Raw genomic sequence first — 23159 nt, 5'->3', positions numbered from 1 at the left:
GAGTACTGGGACCACAGGCATGCTCCACCATGAGTAGCAGACGGTCTACATTGAGACGAGGCTGGTCAGTATCGTTTGTGGGTTGGTCTTCTTAGTGAGCATCTTCTCCTGAAAGCTATATCTTAGGATGCAGTGTTGGCTTCTTTTGAGCTGAGCACTTACACCTGCCAATTTCATTTGTTTTAAGGCATTTTTTACTTCCAGCATGTCCTCATTAATTTTCTTTGGGGATGCCCTTTACAATGTTGAAAGTGGGTTATTGAAATCCTGTGGGGACCTAAAGGCCCCACCTTGCATAGGTCTGAAAGGAAGTAACTGGGGGCTCGGCCTGGCTTACTTTGAAAGTCTGAAGAATACTTCCGCACTGCGGAGGAGTGCATGATCAGCGCGTGACCATCCTTAAGATACACCCTGGGGTGGGGGGTAGTTCCAGGTGCCTTTATAACTTTGTAACACCTGCAATAAATGAGTCCCTGCTTGACTAGGCTCCCTGCTGCGTCTGAGTGTCCCCGGGTAATGGGGGCGGCGTGGGCTGGCAAATGCGTGCTTACTCATCCCCAATCATCACCTCCCTGGGGGTCGCTGGTTCGAACCCCTGACAAAGGCCCTGACTAATATCCTATTGCAATTTATCTCTCCTTTCAGATCCTTTGATATTTGTCTCCTGTATTTAGATGCTGCTCGGTTGGATGCGTGTGTATTTTCAATTGGCATATCTTCCTGATTAACTGGGTCCTTTGTTTTGTGTAATGTCAGTAGCTGCTCCTTGGGCAGTTTAAAAGTTTAATTTGTCTTACAAAGCCACCGCGGTGGTGGGTGTTTCTCTGCACCTTCACTTTCAGGCTGTTTGTCTTTAAGAATGCAGCAGATCTCTTGTATGTAACACATATTTGCTCCTTTTAAACGCTGTTATGACAGGAGAGAGGGTCTAAATATGATCAAGATGTGCCGTATGAAATGCACAAAAATTCAGTAAAAACCTTCCATTTACTCGCTGTGGGTTTTTCCCCCATTTTTTATTGAATGTTTGCGATCACTGTTTTATTTTATTGGAGAATTTAATCCATGTGTATTCAAGATAATTACCATTAGGTAAAAATTTCCTGCTAAATTTTTGTTATCTGTTTTCTGGGTCTTCTGTAAATACCTTTTCCTCTTGTGGTCTGTGCAGTTTTGAGACTTTGAATTCTTTTTTTCTTCTGTGTCTAGATTTTTGCTTTGTGGTTACCATGCTATGATAGTTATTTTAAGCTGATACCAACTTTGCCTGCATCTGTGTATTTTTATCCCCCACCCCACATTTTAGGTTTTGCTGTCAGAATTCATACCACTCTGTAATCTGTACCCCTTGACAACTTACTTTATCTTAGTGGTTATTCATTGTTTCCCCTTTTAGCTCTCAGACTAGGAATAAAATTGATTTCTACACCACCATTCTACCCCATAATATTTTGAATATGGCTCTGATGAGTTATGCCATTGAGTTTTCTACTGTTGTAGATTTTATGTTATGACTTAGCAATCTGTTGCTTCGGCTTAAAGTATTCCTTTGGTAATCCCTGTGAGTCTGGCCTGGTGGTGAGGAATTCCCTTAGCTGTTATTTATCTGGGAATGTTTGTATTCTCTCTGTTTGGAAAGACAACTTTGATTGGTAAAATATTTATACCTAGAAGAATTTTTTCCCTTCAACACATTGAATGTATTAGCCTCTGTTTCTGGCCTGCAGAGTTTCTGCCGAAAAGTCTGTTGATAGTTATATGGAGATTTTTTATGTGATGGTTTTATCTTTCTGTTCATAAAATCTTTTCTTCTTTGGCTTTGATTTCTCTTTCTTTCTCTCTCTCTCTCTCTCTCTTTCTCTATCTCTGTGTTTGTGTATTATATGTATATATGTTTTTGTATGTGTGCATGAGCATGTGGAGGCTAGAAGTCAACATCAGGAGTCTCTCTCAATCATGTTCTACTTTAGTTTTTGAAACAGGGTATTTCACTGAACCTGGAGCTCACCAACTTAGTAGCCTAGCCAGTCAGCAAGCCTTAGGGAATCCTCTGGTCTCCACCTCCCCAGCACTGGGGTTACAGTGTCTGTCACCATGCTCAGCTTTTTATATGGTGCAACCTATGTCGCACAGGTCCTCATGCTTGTGCAACAAGCACTTATTGACTGAGTTATGCCTCTAGCACTGGGCTTTGATTTTTGATAGTTTGAATGTTCTGTGTCTTGGTGAAAAATTCTTTGGGTTAAATTTAGATCTCTGTGCCTCCTGTGTCTGTCTGTTGGCATCTCCCTTCAGATTAGGGAGGTTTACAGCCTTCCCTCTCTCCTTTCCTGATGTTTGCTGAACTGGAATCAATCTCTCCCTCCCTCCGTCCTTCCCTCCCTTTCCCTCCTGGAGACTGAGCCTAAGGATGCAGGTAAGCAGTCTACCACTGAGTGACATCCCCAGTCCTTAACCATTATATATTCCTGGTTTCTTCCTCTTTTTCTCTGTCATACGTCCTGCTTTTTTCCCTCTCCTGTTCATCGGATCATTTCAGTGTCCTGTTAGTACACGTTGTGCTCATCGAGTCCTCAGCCTGGTTGAACTGAAGTATTATATACCACTTTCCAGCTCAGTTCTTTCACCTTTGGGGTTTCTTTCTTTTTTTTTTTTTTTCCTATTTATCATTTTCTATTTTTTATATATTGTTTTCTTTTGTCTATATATTCTTGTAGCTCATGAACTTCTTAAAGAGAATTTTCTGATTTTTAAAAATTTCACAGCCCCCCCCCCCATCTGCCACGGGAGCCTTGTTAGTTCCTTTGTAGGTGGTGTGACTTCCTGAGTGCTTGCAAGCCTTGCATCCTTACATTGGTACCTGCATCTCTTGGCAGTGATGGTGCTGCAGTTGTATTCCTTCAAATACACAATGACATCTCATATCCTCCACTGAAAATGAGAACTTCTGGAGGTACTTGAGATTTCATGTGTGATAGCCAGGTCTCTCAAAGTACACTGCTGAGAAGCCATCTAGAATCAGGGCTAGGAGTGCACATGGATTATCTTGTCCAACTTGACAGAGGAGGAAACTGAGCTTGGGGCTGGCCCAGGTCCTGGCAGCAAGTGGATCATCCATGGCCTTAGCATGCAGCTGAGATGACCGCTAGGAAAGCTGGTGTTCTGTGAAACCCGAGGCTCTGCATCCTCGATGCTTTTAGTCAACATCTTCTTGAGGAAAGTGATGGGTTCCCAGGCACTTGTCCTTCTCCTTGAGCCTGGGACTTCTCAACCATCATGCTGGGCTCTCTCCTGATACCAGACTCCGGTCAGTCTTGCTGCCCCAGGGCCCCCAAAGCCCAATGACCAAACTTTCAAACCTAGTTTGGGGGTCAGTCTGACTGATCAGTCCAGCCAGGATGTGGAACTGGGTTCAAATTTCACCTTTGCCACTTGATAGCTATGTGAAAATGAATATACTCTACAGCCACTCTGTAAAAATGTATGTAAAATGTCACCAATATGGCTAGTCTAGCTTGCTTACTCTGGGGACCCCCTGTCTCTGCCTTCATCTTCCAAGGCTGGAGTTAAACACAGGCCAGTATATACACACAGCATTTCCGTGGTTTTCTGGTCATCTGAAGCACAATTTGCGTGCTTGCTGAGTAACTGCTTTAACCACTGACTCATTTCCCCAGTTCCAAAAACAATTTATGAAAAGATTGATTTAATTTTATGTGTATGTGCTTGGGTGTTACATATGTGCACGTGTGTGTAGCTGCCTGAGGGGGCCAGAAGAGGGTTTCAGATCCTCTGGAACTGGAGCTACAGGCAGTTGTGAATTGCCTAATATGGGTTCTGGGAACCAAATTTTGGTCCTTTAGAAGAGCAACAACTGCTCCTAACCACTGAGCCATCTCTGCAGCCCCTCAAAACAGTTTTTCAAAGTGAGAAAACACTGTTCAGTGTTCAGTCTCACTGTTCAGTGAGAAAACAGAACTAGTCATTAGTTTAGAATGAATACACCTGTTCTCCCCTGCCCCCACTCTTTCAGGCTATTCCTTTAGACATTAAAAAAAAACATTTTTATTTTATGTGTGTGCATGTATTGCCTGCTTGTAGGTAAGTGCACCTGTGTCGTGCAATGCCCTTGGAGGACAGAAGAGACTGTCAGATCCCCTGGAACTGGAGTTATGGACAGCTGTTAGCTGCCATGTGGGTGCTGGGATTCAAACCCAGGTCTTCTGCAAGAACAGTCAGTGTTCTTAACCGCTGAGCCATCTCTCCAGCCCCTAGACATTAGTTTTAATGTGGCTTCCACAGATCCGTGAGGACTGGAATATGTTCAGGAAATCAGAACAAAAATACTGATGTAGTTTGGAAGCAGTTTTAATGGAGATGAAAATGTTTATCAACTCAACACAGGTACCCCCAAAATACAAATCAAAATATCATCTTCAGCTGCATAGCAAATATGATTTAAGAATTTAACATCATTGTTTGATCACAAGCGTAAATATAAGTCACCATAAATAAATGTAAATTCATTGTACAAAAATTCCCAACAACTCTTAATACAAATATGGTACACATCTGACAGTTTCTGAAACAATTTTTTAAAACATTTTAAAATCTAAGCTTTTCTTAATTTTTAGATACATTAAAAAAATCAAAGTGGGGTGGGCAGGACAGTACCAGAGTGGGAAGAATATTAAACTTGTCCAGTGTCCAAAAATAAGTGCTGCTGGAGCTGAAGAAATCTCTGTTCTGGAAGTGAAGACCTCAGTTTACTGGGATCAAATCTCTTGAGGATAAAGTGACTCTTCCCAGAGGGTTAACGTTTGGGGTCATGAGTGCAGGGAGGGAGGGATAAGCTGTTGAAACAGCTCATTAGGTGAGTGGTTCACATCTCTACAAAGCACTGATCAAGGACTTGGAATGGATCCTAGAATGTAAAATCTCATAGATGTGAAGAGAAAACCAGCTACTGTTCCCAGACAGTACTGAAGCTTTGGAAGGTTCTGAAGTTTAGGAATTATAGGTAGGTTTTAGGATGGGTTTACCAGGTGGTATAGCCTCTCTCTTCTGCCTCTGAGATACATCTATGGTCTACTCAAGAGTGTGTGTGTGTGTGTGTGTGTGTGGCGGGAGGGAGGATATCAGAACAGGAAGTAGCAAATGGCAGAGGATTGGCCAGCTTCTATTTCAAGCCGCCTTCCTAAACTATGAATGGCTTATCTTGCGATCGTCTCAGAAGGACCTCAAAGCCTAGAGTTAGCAGAGTAATTCCACTACAGCAGTGGCTCTCATTGGGCAATGTGTAATCCAAAAGCATGAAGATGCAGATTTCCTGTCCTATTCCCAGAGGTTGAATTAGTACACCTGAGGTGTCCAGAAATGAAGACTCAAGTGTATTAACCTCCACCGTTCTGACTTAGTTGACCTTCGGGCTGTACAGGGCCCACTCCTCACCGGGAGGACATGCGTGCATTACACAAAGCTCTGGTTATGCACATTTCCTTTGCTCGCCTGTGTGGTTAAAAAGGGACTGTTTGTCAACCATTCCTATTCATCTTCCCCGGGGGAAGGGATCATTATTCTATTTTCTCTTTTCCTCTCTGGGCTGGGGGAGGAGTATCTATATTCTGCTTTCTGTTTTTCAGGGGCTCAGGGCTCTGGGTTCCCTCTGCAGATTACATGATGTGCTGTTCTGCATGGAGACCTGAGCATCTCCTTCAAGATCTCCCATACACAGTGAGATTCTGCAGGAGTATTTTAGTTCACTCTGGAAAACAGAAGTCAATATTCCTCTGTGAGAGAAGCTACACCCCAACAACACAGAACTTGAGGAGCAAGAGGAAGAGATCAGGAAGTTGAGAACAACAGATAAAATGCTCCAAGAATCTTTCAGCAGTTGACACAACGAAAATTCCCAATCTAAAACCAGTCTCCTTTTGGGGGGTTTATCTAGGGATTACAGGCTTGTTGACAGCATTATTTTTATCCTTTGCCTCCCTGTCGTCAAGATGTTTTTGGCTTGTGTTGAAATAGCCCCTTAAGATTTTCTTTCTGGGGAGGCATTTTCCTTGATGAGGTTCTGTACAAAGAAATGGTTACTGATTTGGTCACTGGCTAAAGCTACATCTATTGTCATGATTGACATGTCCGTTACCCTGTGTGGCCCAGTGTTAAGCATTTGCAAGTGGAACAGAGGTGGCCCATCTTACCACACTGCTGATAAGGCTTCACACATTTCCTTTGGGTGCTGGAGTTTTGGCCTGTGTTTACAGATATTGCTTCCAAATGGTAACTCTGGCTATTTTCTTAATGCAGTTCCAGTCAGTGTGACAGTCTTGAAAGCACGTCTTCCTTCACTCTAGGATTGCTCTGCAATTGGGGGGAGTTAGGATGGGTCTTGGGGAGCCTGTAAAAGGTCTGAGACAACACCATCTGTTGTCATGACAGTTGGAAACTGCTCCCTGGTTCACCAGGGGTCAGTTCCTGGTTCACCAGGGGTCAGTTCCTGGTTCAAGCACGTGCTGGGCGGTAGAATCTCTAACATCTAGAACAGGAGGAGATGTGACCAGGAAACTTGAGGGAAAAGCCTGAGAGGACACCAGGCCAGCACGCTGGGGTATGCCATTGGGTCAGGTGACATCTCTCCCATGACTACACCCTTTCATCAGCCTCTAAGACTTCAGTGCTGGGATCACATAGGGACACTGGGGAGGAAGTTACCAATGGATGGGCTGGGAGAGCTGCAAGATGGAGAAAGTAGCTCTTGGGTACAGTTAAGGGGGGAAAGAAAAAGCACACACTGCCCTGTGTTTCGTTTGTTTTTCATTTACACTATGGAAAACCCACCATGGAGATATCAGGGGAGAGCATGCAGGAGCCCAGCCCTCGGGAGTAGTGCACAAGTGCGGGGGAGGTTTCCATTTCCTTCCAGGCCCATCCCATACACTGTCCAGCTGGACCTGCTGCAGGCTGACCACTGCTGCCTCCTCCAGGTTGAAGGTCTGCAGGACTTGAGCCTAGCAGGTGGTGGCCAGTGACTGGTGGATAGGTGGCTGGAAGCAGCGCACGTGCTCCACAGTGGAACTGTCTGTCTCTACAGACTTCATGTACTTGTTCAGGATAGCAAAAACCTCATTGTTTAAGATCTGGTACTTCCTGATCCGGTCGGCCATCTTCTTCAGGGGCTGTGGAAGGAGGAGGATGCTCAGGTTAGGGTGGGAGAAGAGGAACATGGCTGGGGTTCAGATGCCTGTCTTTTCATGTCACTCTTTTGTTTAAAGACCTATGACTCCTAAATAAAATGATAAAGCCTTTGCAAGTTTTAACACTTACTGTAAAGCTACCATATCAACAGTGTGGTACTAGCATGAAGCAAGTCATGGCATAAAGACCAATGGAAAAGAACAGAGTGGTGGCCAGACACAATCTCTGTGCATCAGATCGTGACCTTCAACCAGATCAGACCAGTCAAAGAACGTGGGGAAATCGTTTCAACAAATGATGCTAGAAAAACTGGATACCTCCCTGCAGAAGAATGTTAGACTCCGAACTATGCAAAAGTTAGCTGAAAATGGATTCAAGACTTAAACATGAGTTTGGACTATAAACTTAAAAGCAAAGGAGTAAAGTCATGACACTGGATGTGGCGGTGGGTTCCTGGACAAGACACCAGAAACACAGGCAGCCAATGCGGAATGAGATCACACCAAAATCAAAACCTTTTGTGCAACAAAGGCTGTGATCACCAGAGGGAGAGAAATGCAACCCGTGGAAGAGAAAAGTATTTGTAAAATGGAGGCAAGAAGTTATTCTGAATATGGGAAAGGTGCTTGCTGCCAACTCTGACCACCCGAGTTTGACCTCCAGAACCATGTAGAGGAAGGAGAGAACTGACTCTTGCAAGCTGTTCTGACCACATACATGCTATGACATGTGTATGACAAAATAAACTATAATTAAAATAGAACTACAATTCAGCAACAATTAAAAATTAGAGAAAAGACTTGAGTAGACATTTCTCTGTAGAAAATAATGTAACTATCCATTAGGGAAATGCAAGTAAAAACCATAGTGAAATACCACTTCATACCTGTTTGATTAGCTAGGACCAAAACATAAAACCAAAACCAAGGCAGTAAAATTGCTGCTAGGAACATGCAAGTTTGGATTCTTGGGTGTTAGTGGTGGGCCTATAAAATGATGTAGCCATTATGGAAAACAGGCTGATGTAGGCCATCCCTCAAGAAATTAAAGAGGGGGCTGGAGAGATGGGTCAGTGGTTAAGAGCACTGGCTGCTTTTGCAGAGGACTGGGGTTCAGTTCCATCACCCATGGCAGCTAACAACCATCACCGCAGCTCCATGGGATCTGCGGCCTCTTCTGGCCTCTGCAGGCACTGCACGCATGAATGCACTTATATACATGCGGGCAAAACACTCATAAAATAGATTTCAGAAGAAATTAAAGAGGTGGTTCAGTGCTTTGAGTATATATTCCAAAGAATTGAAAGGGACTCAGATATTCATACAGCTAAGTTCATAGCGCTACTGCTCCTAATGGCTAAAGGTGAATAAACTCAAGGGGTCCAGCAATTGATTTTGTTTGGGATAAAATATGATGGAATGCTAGTTAACTTTAAAAGGAGAGTATGACATGCTGTAACATGGCTAAACCTCCAGGACACTGTGCTGTATGAATAAGCCAGTCATAAAAGGACAACATTGTATGATTCCTCTTATATAAGGTATAGACTCCAAAGATTCCCAGACAGGAAGCTAAATGGTGGTTTTGAGGGACTGGGGAGTTTAAATGGACATAGAGCTTCAGTTAGGGAAAGTGAAAAGGCTTGGAGTATGGTGGAGTTAGTTGCAGAACACTGTGTGGGCACTTGAAATACCACTGAGCTGCTGGGTGTACTGACACACACCTTTAACCCTAGCATTTGGGAGGTGGAAGCAGTTGGATCTCTGAGATCAAGGATAGCCTGGTCTATATAGCTAGTTCTGAACAGGCCAGCTGTGGCTACAGGGAGACCCTGTCTCAAAAAAAAGGCCCCAAGCACTCCCAACAAACAAAAACCCCATTACCTATACACTAAGAAATGGTTAGTTACAATGACCACAATTTTTAAAACCTTCGTGAGGTGGCTCTTACCTCTGTCATCTGGTCCCCAGCCTCATGCTTTGTCCCAGACACACACCTGCATGTTCTGTGCTTTAGCTATTCCCTGTCTGGAATCTGTGAAGGCTGGGGACCCCATGGACTACTGGCCATCTTACACTGGGCCCAAGCCCCATCTCCCGTGTATTGTTCTCAGCCCCCTTCCCCTTCAGAGTGCTCTGTTCTCCCACGGCAGCCTGAAGCTATCACCCATCCCGCCCTAGTGCCTGGTACAATTCTAGTGTCCAGTGTGGTGTGATGAGAGCTGAGCACCAGCAGGGTCTGCCTGGGACAGGGAGGGACATTGTAGGTCGAGAGCCCGTTTGTCACAGTAGGTTGTGAGCAGGTGACTCGCAACCTTCTCCAAGCAGGTCCCCAGCTTTTGAGAGTCTGTGCACACCTGTGGCCCCCACAAGCCGCTTACCCTCCTCTTTCCTGAAAATGGCCTGTTGCCAGGCACATCGGCTTACCACATTCTTAATGATTTCGTCCTTCCCGTCCTGCCTCTGCACTTTAAGCAGGTGGTAACAGAAGTCAAACAGGTCAAAGCGCCGTTGTTGGCCCAGCAGGACGATGATGGAGCAGCCAGCCCAGTTTAAGCCGTCACCGAAGCACTGCCTAGAGTTGGGGAAAGGAAGCAGCTGGAGTGAGAGGAAGTGGCTGGAGGAGAGGCAGAGGAGAAAAGGTCTTCACTGGGGCCCGATACAGCTATGGAGCAGGCTTGTCTGAGGGCCAAGACCCTGCATCTGTAAAGGAGGCACAAGGACACTCAGGGTGGATTTTTGTTGTTCTACAGGCTTTGGCTATGAGTCCTTCTAACCATGAAGAAGTGTGGATCCCACTGAGGTAACAGCAGCTTGGAAGAAGAGATGACTTTGCAAAGAAACCCCCAACTGAATGGCGTGCGTGCGTGGGTGGGTGCATAGGCCCGAGGCTGATGTCTGGTACCTTCCTCGATTACTTCTCTACCTTTTTTCAGACAGTTTAATTCAACCTGAAGCTAGACTAGCTGGTCAATGAACTTCCCAGGGATCTTCTTGTCTCAGCCTTTCCAACATCTGAATTACAGATCGAGGCACACCACCCCACCTGTTTTCTTTTTTCCCCCAATTCATTTTTTTTTAAATGAAGTGCACATGGGGGTGGGAGGGAATGTGCACATGAATCCAGGTATCTTTGGAGGTCAGTGGCATTGGATCTCCCTGGACCTGGAGTTACAGGTGGTCATGAGCCTCCCCGTGCCCCCGCCCCACATGGGTCCTGAGCACTGAACTTAGGTTCTCTGCAAGAGCAGTATTCGCTCTTAACTGCTGAGCCATCTCTCTCCAGCCCCTCTACTTGGCTTTTTAGTGCTGCCTCTATAGGATGGAACTTGAGTCCTCTTGCTTGCAATGAACCTTTTCTTCAGCACCAACTAGCCAGTCTTTGAGACTTAAGTGGCTGGTCACTTGAGGCCAATCAGAGGAGACTTTCTTGGCTTTGTGAGGTGAAAGGCTAGGCATGGTGGAGACAGGAAGCCATGCTGCTGGTGTGGGAGATGTGAGTTCTGTGGGCTCTCATAAAGCTCTATGAGCTCGACTCCCAATAGACACTCAGATGGCTGCGGGGTCATCCCTCTGCCCCCTTCTTGGTCTGAAGTAGTAGCTCAGCATGAGCTAGGCAGGTCCCCTGCTTCCCTATCAGTGGACTGGAAAGCCATGATCCCCACAGGGTGCTGGTCTTTCTCTTCCCACCCAACAGCAGGTCCTCAGGGAAGCCTTTTCAGCGCCCCCATGCCCTTTCCTTTGCAGCTCTTGGTTCCGAGGGCCAGGTCCCTCACTTCCACCACAGCACCTTCCACATTAACTAGACGAGAGCGGAAGAATGGTGCTCTGCTGCTGTCTTCCTTGTGGATGGGATGGGGTCATTCCAAAGGGTTCTTACCTCCCAGGAGTGGACTTGTATAGGGGTGAGGTGGGCAGTGATGCTCCTACTGACGACCCTTCTGAGGTTCATTGCCACCCTTTATTCTTGAGCCCCAGAACTTGTGACAGCCATTTGCTGCTTCCCCAGATCACCCTTTCCCTTTGTAGACTCACACCCCAGGTACAGTTCTGGGCTCACTTCTAGTCTCTGAATTCAGGTCTCCAACTTACCCAGCTCCATTCTCTAGCACCTGCATCTGGCTCTTGCTGCCACCCAGCCTCACCCGACACCCCTCGCATATGTCCTTCCATCTCCTGTTTGGTCCCTTTGGCTCTCTGAGACTAGAAGTGGTCTACCTTTTCCATGCCCAGCTCTGGCACAGTGACCAATATACTTGGTATCATCATTCTTGGCCACATTGGCCCCTGTTCTCTTTTCTGGCTAAACCCTGGCAGCCCAGTGACATTCAGTGGGGAGGAGAGGGGAGGCAGGTGGCTGGTGGGCGACACTCACTCAGCTGTGAACTCATTGGTCCCCACAGGGATGCAGTAGACGAACTGCATGGCACTCCACAGCCGGTGGAACTCCACACACTCGTCCACATGCATGACGCCATTGGTGGGTGGTGGGCCCCTCCAGATGGGGTCCTGTAGGTAGCTCCGAATGCGAGTCAAGATGACCTCGAACATGGACAGGCCACAGCAGAGCCGCTCCTTGGTCAGTAGGTCACCCTCCCGAGCGATGGCAATTTGCTGGGAAGGGAAGGTTCCATCAATGTTCCATCCACATTTGAGGTCCCACCTGTGACCTCCCACTAGAAAGTTCCAGACACTGGGGGTGACCACACCTAGAATTTGTTCAGCAGGACTGACAGGCTGCCCAGAGCAGGGTACTGACTGTGAGAACCTGAGGGGAACAGCAGGGAAGTCTTGTAGTAACTTTCATTCATGGTGAGTAAAATCCAGGTGCTGTCAGTGGATGAATGATTCTAAAAAATGATCTGACTACAAAAGGGAATGTTAGCTAGGTGCTGAAAAGTCTGAAGTAATCCTAGCAGGTCTTCAGACACTAGAGTATGTGATACACCAGGCTCTGCTCGGGCGCCTACCTCATTCACAGGCGAGGAGACAGGCTCAGAGAAGCAGCCAAGAAAGGGAGAAAGCTTGGATTCGGTTCAAAGCATCTTTTTAAAATTTTATTATTTTTATTTTATGTGTATGCGTGTATTGCCTGCATGTAGGTAAGTGCACTGTGTTGTGCAATGCCTGCAGAGGTCAGAAGAGGTTGTCGGATCCCCTGGGACTGGAGTTACGGACAGTTGTTAGCTGCCATGTGGGTGCTGGGATTCGAACCTAGATCTTCTGCAAGAACAACCAGTGTTCTTAACTGCTGAGCCATCTCTCCAGCCCCTCAAAGCATCTTAGATCTACAGGTTAAACTATAAAGCGAATTCAGCAAGTTGGAGAAAATGACATGCTACAATCCTACCATCACTCCATGGATGACAAAACATACATGGTGTAAGACATTTTAGAAAGAATAAAAATACTTGTGCAAGCAGCTGGATGGGCTAGGAGAAATGGTGAGATTTTTAATTTCTACTTTCAGTAGTTCCGTACAGTGGAATGTGCTAGAGAGAGCTATGTTACGGTTTTAAAATCTGTCACTGACTTCACAGAATTATTTTCTCTAGTTAGAAGCCCTTCTTTGATGATATGAATGCTCTCTATTAATAATTCAGACTTCTCATCTGGTCCTGGCTACTGCATATCCAATACTCAGACAGGCACATCAAACATGAGTGAAAATATCTAAGAGCAAAGGTGCCGAGAGCCATCTGCAAAGCACATATTAAAATCTAAGGTCACAGTGAGGTCTTTTAGTCTGGGAACAAAGCTAAAGAGACTATGGCTTCTGAGACAGCCAGAGCCACAGGACACATGTGGGATCAGCTCCCAGTGGGAAAGGAGGGCTCCCAAGGAGCCTGTTCGGCAGAGGACTGGGAGGTATTGCCGGTTGGTGCCTCAAAGCTGCTTCCCCCCTCTCCAAAGAGAGCAGCCTCTAAGTAAATCCAGGAAGGGAAATAAATCAGGATGTGAATGAAGCCTGTGAGGAATGTGGGCCATGAATGTGGTTGTCATGACAACTGCAAAGTGAAGGGTCCAGGAAGAAAATGAGTTGGAGAAGAGTTTGCTGATGTGTTTTAAACACAAAGGGGAGGGAGCCCTGACTGATGGCAAGTCAACTTGTTTCCACAGGCAGACACAGCTCATGACAGAGGAGGCCACTCAAGCTGTCACAGGTAGCAAGAAAGATCAGCCTGGCAGCAGATTCTGCTGTCTCGATTTTACTCTGTTCTCCTTGGCTCTCCACATGAGAAAAACGAGCATCTGGTACCCAAGAGATGCTCAGTAAGTAAAGAACCCATCTACGTTCTCTTCAGTGAACAGATACGACTTCTGGTGTGCTAGTTGATCTGCTGTCCATTTGGTCATCCTCAACCAGTCAAGGTCTGAGGACCCTGATGAGGAAGCCAGACCCACTGGAAACTGAATTTATAAAACTGAAGGTTGACTTTGAACTCTCCACACACCATGGTCCCTTTCCTTGCAAAGTGTTCATCCTCAAAATTCTTTCTGTGAACCATAAAAGCAATATGCATTCATTGGGTAAAATTTGGGACAAATGTAAATAACATACAAGAAAGAAAATATTCCACTTATCCCATGGCCTAGAAACAAGCTTTCTTAAAATATGGATATATGAATAGTCTTTGTGGTTATAAATATGTATCTATTCATACATATTTAACAGAACTTGGATCATCTATCTATATTACTATTTTTCACTCATATCTGTGATTTAAAAACTCATTTCCACAATTCATTCAGTACCATGATTTTTATAAGGCTATCTAAAATAGCCTCTGATTAATTAGTCCTCTACCCTTGCTGGCTATTTTAAATTGTTCATAAATTTTCACTGTTAGTACAATTCTAACTGCCCTTATACACTGCATTTTGCAAAACTTCTCTCTTGTTATCCTTTGTCATTTTGATAGGATAAGTCCCTAGTCTCAGAGGGGGGTCAGAGAATATAAATATTTGTGTATTTATATGTATTTATGTGTCTGGTGCTTTGCCTGCATGTATGTAAGTGCATCCCTGGCCCATGAGGCAAGAAGAGGGTGTTGGATCCCCTGGAACTGGAATTACAGAAGGTTGTTAGCAGTCATGTAGGTACTGGGAACCAAATCCAGATCCTTTGCAAGAGCATCCAGTGCTCTTAACCACTAAGATCTCGACAGCCCTTGCTGGCATATTTTTTAATGTGAGCTTTTTTCTTATCATTCTCTCTCTGTGTGTGCATATGTGTGTGTATATGCACTTGTCTGTGTATGTATGTGCATGTGGTGGTCAGAGGTTGACTATTTTTCTCTGCCTCTCTCACTGAACCTGGAGCTTGATGTATTGGCTAGGGTGGCTGCCAGCAAGCTGCTGAGATCTGCCTGTTCCCTCTTCCCCAGTGCTGAGGTTACAGGCATGTGCCACCACTCCTGGCTTTTGTGTGTGTGCGCTAGGGTTCTGAACACAGATTCTCATGTTTGCACAAGAAGCACCTTACCCAGAGAACCACAATTTTCTTCTTACACTGGAAAAAAAAATCTCTCTAGAGAGCTTGATGCGAACACCCCGTTGTGGCTTGTTCTCATGTATGGAGGAGGGTTTATAATAGCTCTTATCTACTCCCTGTACTTTCTGTTCTGCATGGGGGGTCTTTTCCCTGTGAAGTCATCTTTTTGCACAGAGAACTCTGATACATGTAGTACCTTGATTACATGCATAACTTCTCAATATTCTTTTTTAGGGCCCTTTATATATTTTAAATTCTTTGATTTGGTATTGTAATAGTTAAGAAAGGCAGCCCCTACCATACTTTTTGTGGAAATACACTAATTTTTCTGACTGCATTGATGAGGCAGCTTTTTCCTATTCCTTTCCTCTGTAGCATTCAAAAGGCCATACCCTGGAAGTGCAGGAAAATTCTCACAAAGAACAGAAACGAAAAACTTATCACAAGAACCCTAGGGAAGAAAAAGGGAAAATACGATTTTTGTCAAGTGGAATGTAAGTGTAGAGACGTTCCCTCACTGATCAGTGACTGCCCTGCATCATTCTGGAAGTATTTTATCCTTCCAGATGTTAATGGCATAATTCATTTAAAATTGTGCAGTGGTGCACACCTTTAATCCCAGCACTCAGGAGGTAGAGGCAGGTGGATCTCTGTTAGATCAAGGCCAGCCTCATCTACACATACTGAGTTCTAGGTCAGCTGGGTCTACAGGGAGACCCTGTCTCAAAAAAACCAAAACCAAAATTAATTTAAAAAGGTGAAACAGTTACTATACCATTTCATAGATGGGAAAACAAGACCTAGGCTTTAAAATAGTTTAGATTATGTGATACTTTGGGGAGAGGCCTGGACAGTGGTGCTGGTTGACAAACCAGGTCATCTCAATTTGACTCAGAAACGAATGCAAATGATGTAATGCTGCTCAAACTTCCTTGCTTTAAGCCTGCCAGATATTTCCTGTTACTGACCCAGATTTTACAGAAGTTCTAGCAGAGAAAATTTAGCAATCTAGCTTTGACAGTAGATTTGGTCAACATTTCTTTGGCCTGTGCCAAGATGAAGTTTTATTTTCTCATTTAATTTTTTGTTCACACATTAGTGGGATCCAGTGTGGAATTTCCCCATGTGCATACAGTGGGTATTGGGGTACTGACCCTATCCTGCCAGTCCTCCTCCTCCTTTCATAGTCCCTAGTGACTCCAGGTTTACTTCCAGGCTGACTTGGTTTTACTCTTAAGCCTATGGAGAAGTAGGCAACTTATCAAACTGGGATTTCCTCTCTCACTAGGCTCTTGTCTGTTAAATACTCAGCCCTGGACAAATTGAGATTCCTATCAATCCCAAGGAAATGGGGTTCACAACCCAGGAAAGAATGCACAGTCCTCTAAGAGGAAACACATGCCAAGCCCCTTAGGCCTGAGAAGCTGGATTCTTGCACGATGAAACCCAGAGAGCAGCAGGCACACTGACATGCCGCTGGCTTGGGGGATTTCTCCCTAAAAGGAATGGTTTTAGAGGATTTCCTCTGTTCAACCTCTGCCGGCCAAAAAAAGGCAGACTGCAGACTCTATAGCGTCTGAATTTGCTCTGCTGTGAGCCAGACTCAAATGTCTCTTTCTGTTGGTCACCATTTGTAGTAGGAGGCCGGTGGCCTGCAGGGAGACTGGTGTGGGTGACTTCAATGTGACACCTGTGCGGGGGGAGGGGGGCTCGGCATTGTGCTCTACACACCTGCCCCATCTGGCCTGGAGAGTGGCTACCTCCTGCACTCCCATGACAGCATGAGTCCTTCTGACCACTGTGATACCCCTCAAAGGAATGCAAGTCCAGCGTGGCTTTAATCCCAGTCCTACAGTAGTCCCTGTGGGCAGCAAAATAAACCAGCTGGCTTGTGCCCCCTCTTCCTGGATTCTTCCTGTTCTTGTCCCCAAGTGAGAAGCTTGCTAACATGAACTTGGCGTGAACAAAGCAGTAGACTTTTTTGCTGCTTCTCTCTCCATATCTCTTTTGTCCTGTCTTTCTGTTCCAAGGGCAGAGGTCCTGTCTTACCTAATTCAGTATTCACAGTGACAGTACCACCTTTAAAAGGTTAATTACAGGTTCGACAGGAGCCCTTGCAACTCTGAAAATACTAGAATGTTACAGATAAAACTCAAATCATCTTTGGCCCCTCATCCTCTCTCCCAGTCTGTCTCCATCTTTGTTCAGAGGTTGCTACCATAATGAACTAGGTTTGGAACATTCCAGAAGTTTTCAGGGAAAGCTTTACTTACACAGTTTTGGTATATGAATGTTTTTGAAAACTAAATGGCATTATTCCATGTGAAATATACTTAACTCAAACTGAAGGTCTAGCCACTGTTTGGTGCTCTTAAATTTTTCCTTTCTATTGTATATTTAGTAATTTTTCAAAAAATTTATTATTTTTATGTGTGCATTGCCTGTATGTAGGTGGGTGCACTGTGCTGTACAGTGCCCATGGAGATCAGAAGAGGGTGTTGGATCCCCTGAACTGGAGTTACAGATGGTTGTTAGCCATTATGTGGGTGCTGGGAATCGAACCCAGGTCCTCTGCAAGAGCAGCCAGTGCTATTAACCACTGAGCCATCTCTTCTGCCCGCTACATTTAGTAATGCTGAATGTACAGGTATGTAGAGTTTAGATGGGTATACCATATTGCACTGAACCAACACTTCACAGATAGAAATTTAGGCCCTTTCCAGGTTTCCCTTCAACAAACAATGTGACCATAGGTTCTCCTGTCCTTGGGTTTCCTGAAAACAAAAACAGAAACAAGACTAGAAGTAAACTGTGGGCTCAGAGGATGTGGAGTTTTAATTTTGAGAGACAGTGTTGCAGAACTCCTGGTACTTGGCGGGGTGGATGATGAGTGAGCAGCCTCCCTCTTTAGCAGAACTCCTGTACAGGAGTAGAAAGAACTTGGGCCTGAGGGTCAGCAACCCTTTGCTACGCCTGCTCCTGTCAGAACTGGCTTTATTTATCAACACTCTCTTCTCTCTGCCTCAGTTTCCCTAGCTGAAAAATGAGCAAGCTGGGCCCAAAGCTCTTCCCTCTCACATTCCTTTGGGCCCATGATAGGAGGTTTGTACCTGAGGTGTCCCCAGTCGTTCGATCAGGGGGACCAGGTGAAGGGGGGCATACTTGGCTTCCAGGCGCTTCATCCGGACTTCCAGGCGCTCTCCCTCTGCAGAACCAGCAAAGAGGTAGAAAATGAATGTGTGAGCAGAGAAGGGGCTTCTCAGAGGACAGGGTGCTGCCACTGTGTTCCAGAACTTGAAATGAGCATGTAGAACTTTCTCCTTGGTTCTGGAAACTGGGTGAGGACTCACTACCAGGGAATATTCCCTCTGAGCTCCATTCAAAACCAGAATAACACATCTAGTAAAGTGGCAAATTCCCTTTCACTCGAGGAGCTTAAGCCAAGGCCAGTAGCAACACAATAAGACAGCCTGGAAGGTGCGAGGAGCAAGGCCAGGCGTGCCACTCCCAATCCTGCAATATTCTGTGGGTGACCTCCTTCCTGGCTGTTTGCAGACAGGAGGTGATGGGGTTAAGAAGTGAGCACAGGGCTGGAGAAATGGCTCAGTGGGTAAAGCACCTGAGGACCCGAGTTCAAACTCCTGGAACTCATTTTACAGTAGTGTGTATCTGTAATCCCAGCACTCCTATGGCAAGGTGGGAGCATCCCCAGAGGTTTGCGGGCCAGCTGGCCTATATAGGCAGCTGCAGACAACGGAGACTGTTGCAAACAAGGTAGGAGGTGAGGATGACATCCAAGGTTGCTCTGACCTCCATATGCACACTATGGCACACATGTATCCGTATTCATATTCGCATAGGCATGTACAACACACACAAAAAGTGATTATAAGTTCAAATGCAAGAGGGCTGTCTGGTTCTGGTAGTGGTTTCTTACCTTTGATGTAGACTCTGGGCAGGATATTTTGGAAGGGTGCAGCATGGAGCAGATCACAGACTTCCTCCTGAGACTGTAGAGATGGAGGGAAAGGAAAAGAAAATGATTTTCACACTCAGCCAAGAAGAATTTCACTCCTAAAACCTTGAGAACTAGAGCCAGTCAGAACTGGGTTCAACTTGTAGGTAGGCTACTTAATCACAGTGTGATTTCTCTATCTTCAGAACGAGGATGTGAACAGAACCTGGATTAACGGGCTGTTGTAAGGATGGAGAGAATCCATAACCCCAGGGCTCAGTCCCAGGCGTGTGAGAGAGCTCAGTATATTTTTACCATAATCTTATAAGGAATTAGTTGAAGAATTACAATGAATGAATCCCAGAGGGATCAGAGTAGAGGGTTGCAGGACTCTGTGTCTGCTTGGTGGTGAAGTCTATAGGATTAAAGAAGATAGCTAGGGTGTGTGTCGGGGGCCTGGGAAGATGCCTCAGTTGGTAAAGTGATTGCTGATCTCTAGCACTCAGGTGAAAATCAGGTGTGGTGGTTTGTGTTGTAATCTCTGTGGGGGGCAGGGGGAGGCAGAGACAGCAGATCCCTGGGACTCACTGTCCAGCCAGTCTAGCCTAACCAGTGAGAGACCCTGTCTCAAAAAGGGGTTGCTCTTGAGGAGTGACACCTGAGGTTGACCACTGGCTTACACACACACACACACACACACCAACATGCATACACAAACACACATGCACACACGTAGTTGGGCTAATCCTGTAGTCTGCTAATCCAGACTCTGGGCAAAGGTCTGTGTCTGGTTTAGTTTTTTCCATGTGAGGCACCAACCAGTGAGAGACAAGAAACTGGAACCCAGGTCAGACAGGTTTTGATGGGGACAAATTTTGCATAAAGTTGACTTAAAAATAAAAGTAAGCTGGGCGTGGTGGCACACGGCTTTTATCCCAGCACTTGGGAGGCCAGCCTGGTCTACACAGTGAGTTCCAGGACAGCTGGGGCTACAGGAGACCCGGTCTTGAAAAGACAAAAAAAAAAAAAAAGTAAGTAAAAGGCGAAAGATTTATACGCTTAAGAAAGTTGTTAGGAAGGAGTAATTCCTGAACAGAAACCAGAAGGAAGTGGAGAAGCCAGCCGTGTAGATTCAGCATTTCGGTTGTCAGCCTTTGGTGGCTGCACTATCCCTCCAGCCCAAGCCATATAAATTTAGGTTAGGCCTTTCCAGTGAGTAAGGTTGTGGTTGGAGTACCGGCACAGAGGGACTCACAGTACACATTGCACGAAGTCTCTAAGGTAGGGAGCAACAAAACCGCGCAGGGCATTGAAGTCATGGCGCTAAACTGGGATTTTCTTTTATATGTGTAGAATAATTATTCAAGTTGCTCCAAGTAGCAGTTTGGGACACATAACCCCACCGCCAAATATTCTTGTCTCCCAAAATATTTTCTTGCATTTCTAAAATGCCTCATGACTAGAAGGCACGAAACATCAGCATTCTATTCTGTAAATGTGGGTAAACTCATCAGAAGCTACTTTAGAGGACAGATCAAAGAAAAGAAGGCCCTGAGCCCTCTACAAGAACAGTGCCGTGACTTGGTTCAGTTTACATGATGAGCTTCGACTTCAGATTTCTTTGGGGGAGATGAAAGCATTTCCTCTGACCACTTTGAAACCCTTTCTCTCCCCGGTTTGCAAAGAGAACCAGAGCGTGGGTGCCCTTCCAGCTAGAGGCTTCTCGCATACCCCCTCTCCTTTGCAAGGATGCCATTTGTGATGAAGGTGAGGAAGCATGGGAGGGTGACTTTCTAAGAGAAGTGGGAAGGTCCCAGAGGAGGAGCTAATATCCATTTGCATAATGAGGTAGCTCCAGACTCAGCAACACCTTGTGTGGGAAGTATTTGTTTGCCATTCATTAGCTGAGATCATTGCCACAGAAAGAAACAACGAGTGGGAACAGACAAAGGCCTGTGTGAGGGACAGAACAAGCCTCCATTGTGGAGCTTGTGCTAATGGCTGGCGTCTCTCTCCTCTGATCAGTATGTCAAAGCATCTGCCCAGGACCCCACCAAGCCACTCCCTGCTGGACAAGGCCCTGTCCTCCCTGTGAAGCCCACTCAGCAGTGGTCTTTACTTGTCTCTGGGTCTGGGGCCACCCCGGAAGCTTTGTTCTCTCTCTGGCATGATCCTGAATCCATCTCTTCTTCCTGACTCTTCTGCTTAATAAACTTCTTTCTTTCAGATCTCAGCTCAAATATCATCCCCTGAACACTTCTGGGAGCCCTTGTGTGCCTTTGCTAAATGTCTTCAAAGAATCACATTCTTTTCTTTTCAGCATTTGAGTTCAGCATATATAAGCCAAGTAGCTAATATCTACCTCCTCTACTGGAATTTATCTTCTAGAAAGGGACAGTTATTTTATTTATTTTTACCGTATTTTTTATAACACTCCCCAAATGTGCCAATAAGTGACCAGTAAACAAGCAGAATACAATTTCATTGCCCAGGGGCTGGGGATGTAATTCATTTGGTAGAGTGCTTGTCTAGCATGCATGAAGCCCTAGGTTCAATCCCTATGACCCCATAAGCTGGGCACAGTGGTGCACATCTGTCACCCCAGCCCTGGGAAGGTAAAGGCAAGAGAATCCAGAATTCAAGGTTACCCTTAGCTACAGAGCAAGTTTGAGGCCAGTTTGAACCACAGGAGAACTTGACTCAAAAAAAAAAAAAAAAAAGAGAGAGAGAGAGAGAAACGTTGGTTGTACAGGTGTGTATGAGACTTGGGACTTAGAGTAGAATCTCCCCATTTTGTTTTTCCTATGTAGGACTGGATGTTTCTCTTTATAAATAAAGGAAATAAGTTTCCTTCAATCTGAACTATGCAAAATATTTTAAATAAATGCTTCATGGAATGGAGTTTTGGGGTGGTTTTACATTTTCTCTTCCACTCTCCCTCCCCTCCTGGTGCTCACACCCCCCGATTTGTATGTATTTGCTGCATTTTCTACACTGACTATATATAATTTTGAAAACTAAACTAAGAAAAACAAATCAAAACCACCAAAGCCTGAAAGCAACTAAGTCTTCTTAATTTTAAAATAAAAAGCCTTTTTAGGAGTCCTGTTGCAGAGAAGGCGATGAAGTCCTGCCTTGGTCCACAGAAGGATGCTTGCACAGGCGCAGTATAAGTAGTCTTAGGCTACACTTAAGGACAAATCACTGATGCTGAACAAAATATAACTATTATTTTAAAACATACAGTTGTGATGATGTAAGAGCAAGGCTGGCAGGGGCAGGTGGAATGCCCCACCCCGGTGTTACCTTCCTCAGTTTTATGGTCTTTCATTCAAAGGAGTTATAGTACTAAATCATGTTTCTAACAGCAGTTGAGGGGTTGGTGCACTATCATTACAAGGAAGAATGAGAAGAACGAGGATTAGAATAACTATTGAGAAGACAGGAGAGACAGAAATGAGCTAGAATCTCATCTTTCCAACCACAGAGTCCATAAATACCAGGTGAAGTTGCTGTTGGGGCATTGAGGTTATCTTCTATTGAATGTTATTACATAATAGAAAAACTAGAAACAGCAGTGATTTAGACAGGCTGCCTTGGGGGTGGGCAGGTGCAGCTAAGCCAGGAGGCACACCCTTCTTCAGTAGCTCCTTAGTAGTACTTGATTTGTTATCACGTGCAATCAGGAATAATTTAAATAGAACAAGCTGAAGAGCTTCCCGTAAGTGACTCTAAGGATCCTAGCCCCAAACAAAGTCTAGAACAAGGTAACTGCTTTGTTCTTCAGGGAAGTCAAGGCAGGGGCAGGTACTGAGCACTGACTTTGCCCAGGTACTTCCTGCGTCCTGCCTTCTTTGGCTTTGGCTATCTCTGTGTCTTACTGTCCCCCTTCTGTGGTGAGGTCATTCAGCACTTGGTGGTACTGACGGTTCCTAGCTAGATCCACAGAGCTACTAAGCAGTGAGGCTGACACTGAGAGACCCAGGGCCACCTCCCCTCAGCGCTCGCTGTTGAGTGGCAGTTCACACGGCCAAAGCTTGGGAAGTGCCATGGTCTGTCTGCCTCCAATAAAACCCATGTTTAAACTTAATCTTGAAAGTCTTCTGTTAATGGTATTTGGAGGTGGGGCATTGAGGAGATGAATAGCCCATTGTGGATGAATTCGGTCATGGGTGTCTGGAGCGCTAGATCTGTTCTAAAAGCCAGTTTGCTTTGTCTCTTGTTGGAAGCCCTTCACCATATGACACCTCAGGACAGCAGAGTCCCACCAGCAAAAAGACGTCATCAGATGCCACCTTGAACGTCCCAGCCTCCAGAACAAAAAAGTCAATCTATTTTCTTTACAAACTACTAGCATCAGGTAGTAGCCAGTCAGCATAGCTTAATTAGCGAGTTCTTAATTAGTGAGGCCAGTGAGAGGCTCTGTGTCCAAACACACACACATAGATAGATAGATAGATAGATAGATAGATAGATAGATAGATTAGAGAGAGAGGAAGAGAGAGAGAAT

The 23159-nt window shown here is 45.3% G+C and overlaps 1 protein-coding gene across 1 annotated transcript in view; it reads right to left on the bottom strand.

Moving 5' to 3' along the window:
- Nucleotides 1-4352: 4352 nt before the first annotated feature.
- Nucleotides 4353-23159, bottom strand: part of Cyfip2 (cytoplasmic FMR1 interacting protein 2) — a gene marked incomplete in the record, with an annotated part of 135344 nt that continues 116537 nt past the window's right edge. The window contains 5 exon segments of the mRNA XM_017801740.2: nt 4353-7181; nt 9627-9774; nt 11575-11813; nt 17805-17899; nt 18632-18704. Of these exon segments, the coding sequence (XP_017657229.1) occupies nt 7014-7181; nt 9627-9774; nt 11575-11813; nt 17805-17899; nt 18632-18704 (723 nt within the window).

The sequence above is a fragment of the Nannospalax galili genome, unplaced genomic scaffold (assembly GCF_000622305.1).
Source record: "Nannospalax galili isolate Female #2095 unplaced genomic scaffold, S.galili_v1.0 scaffold983, whole genome shotgun sequence".
NCBI classification, from domain to species: domain Eukaryota; kingdom Metazoa; phylum Chordata; class Mammalia; order Rodentia; family Spalacidae; genus Nannospalax; species Nannospalax galili.
Note: the sequence above shows the minus strand (reverse complement) of the source record. Positions and strands in the feature narration are given on the sequence as shown.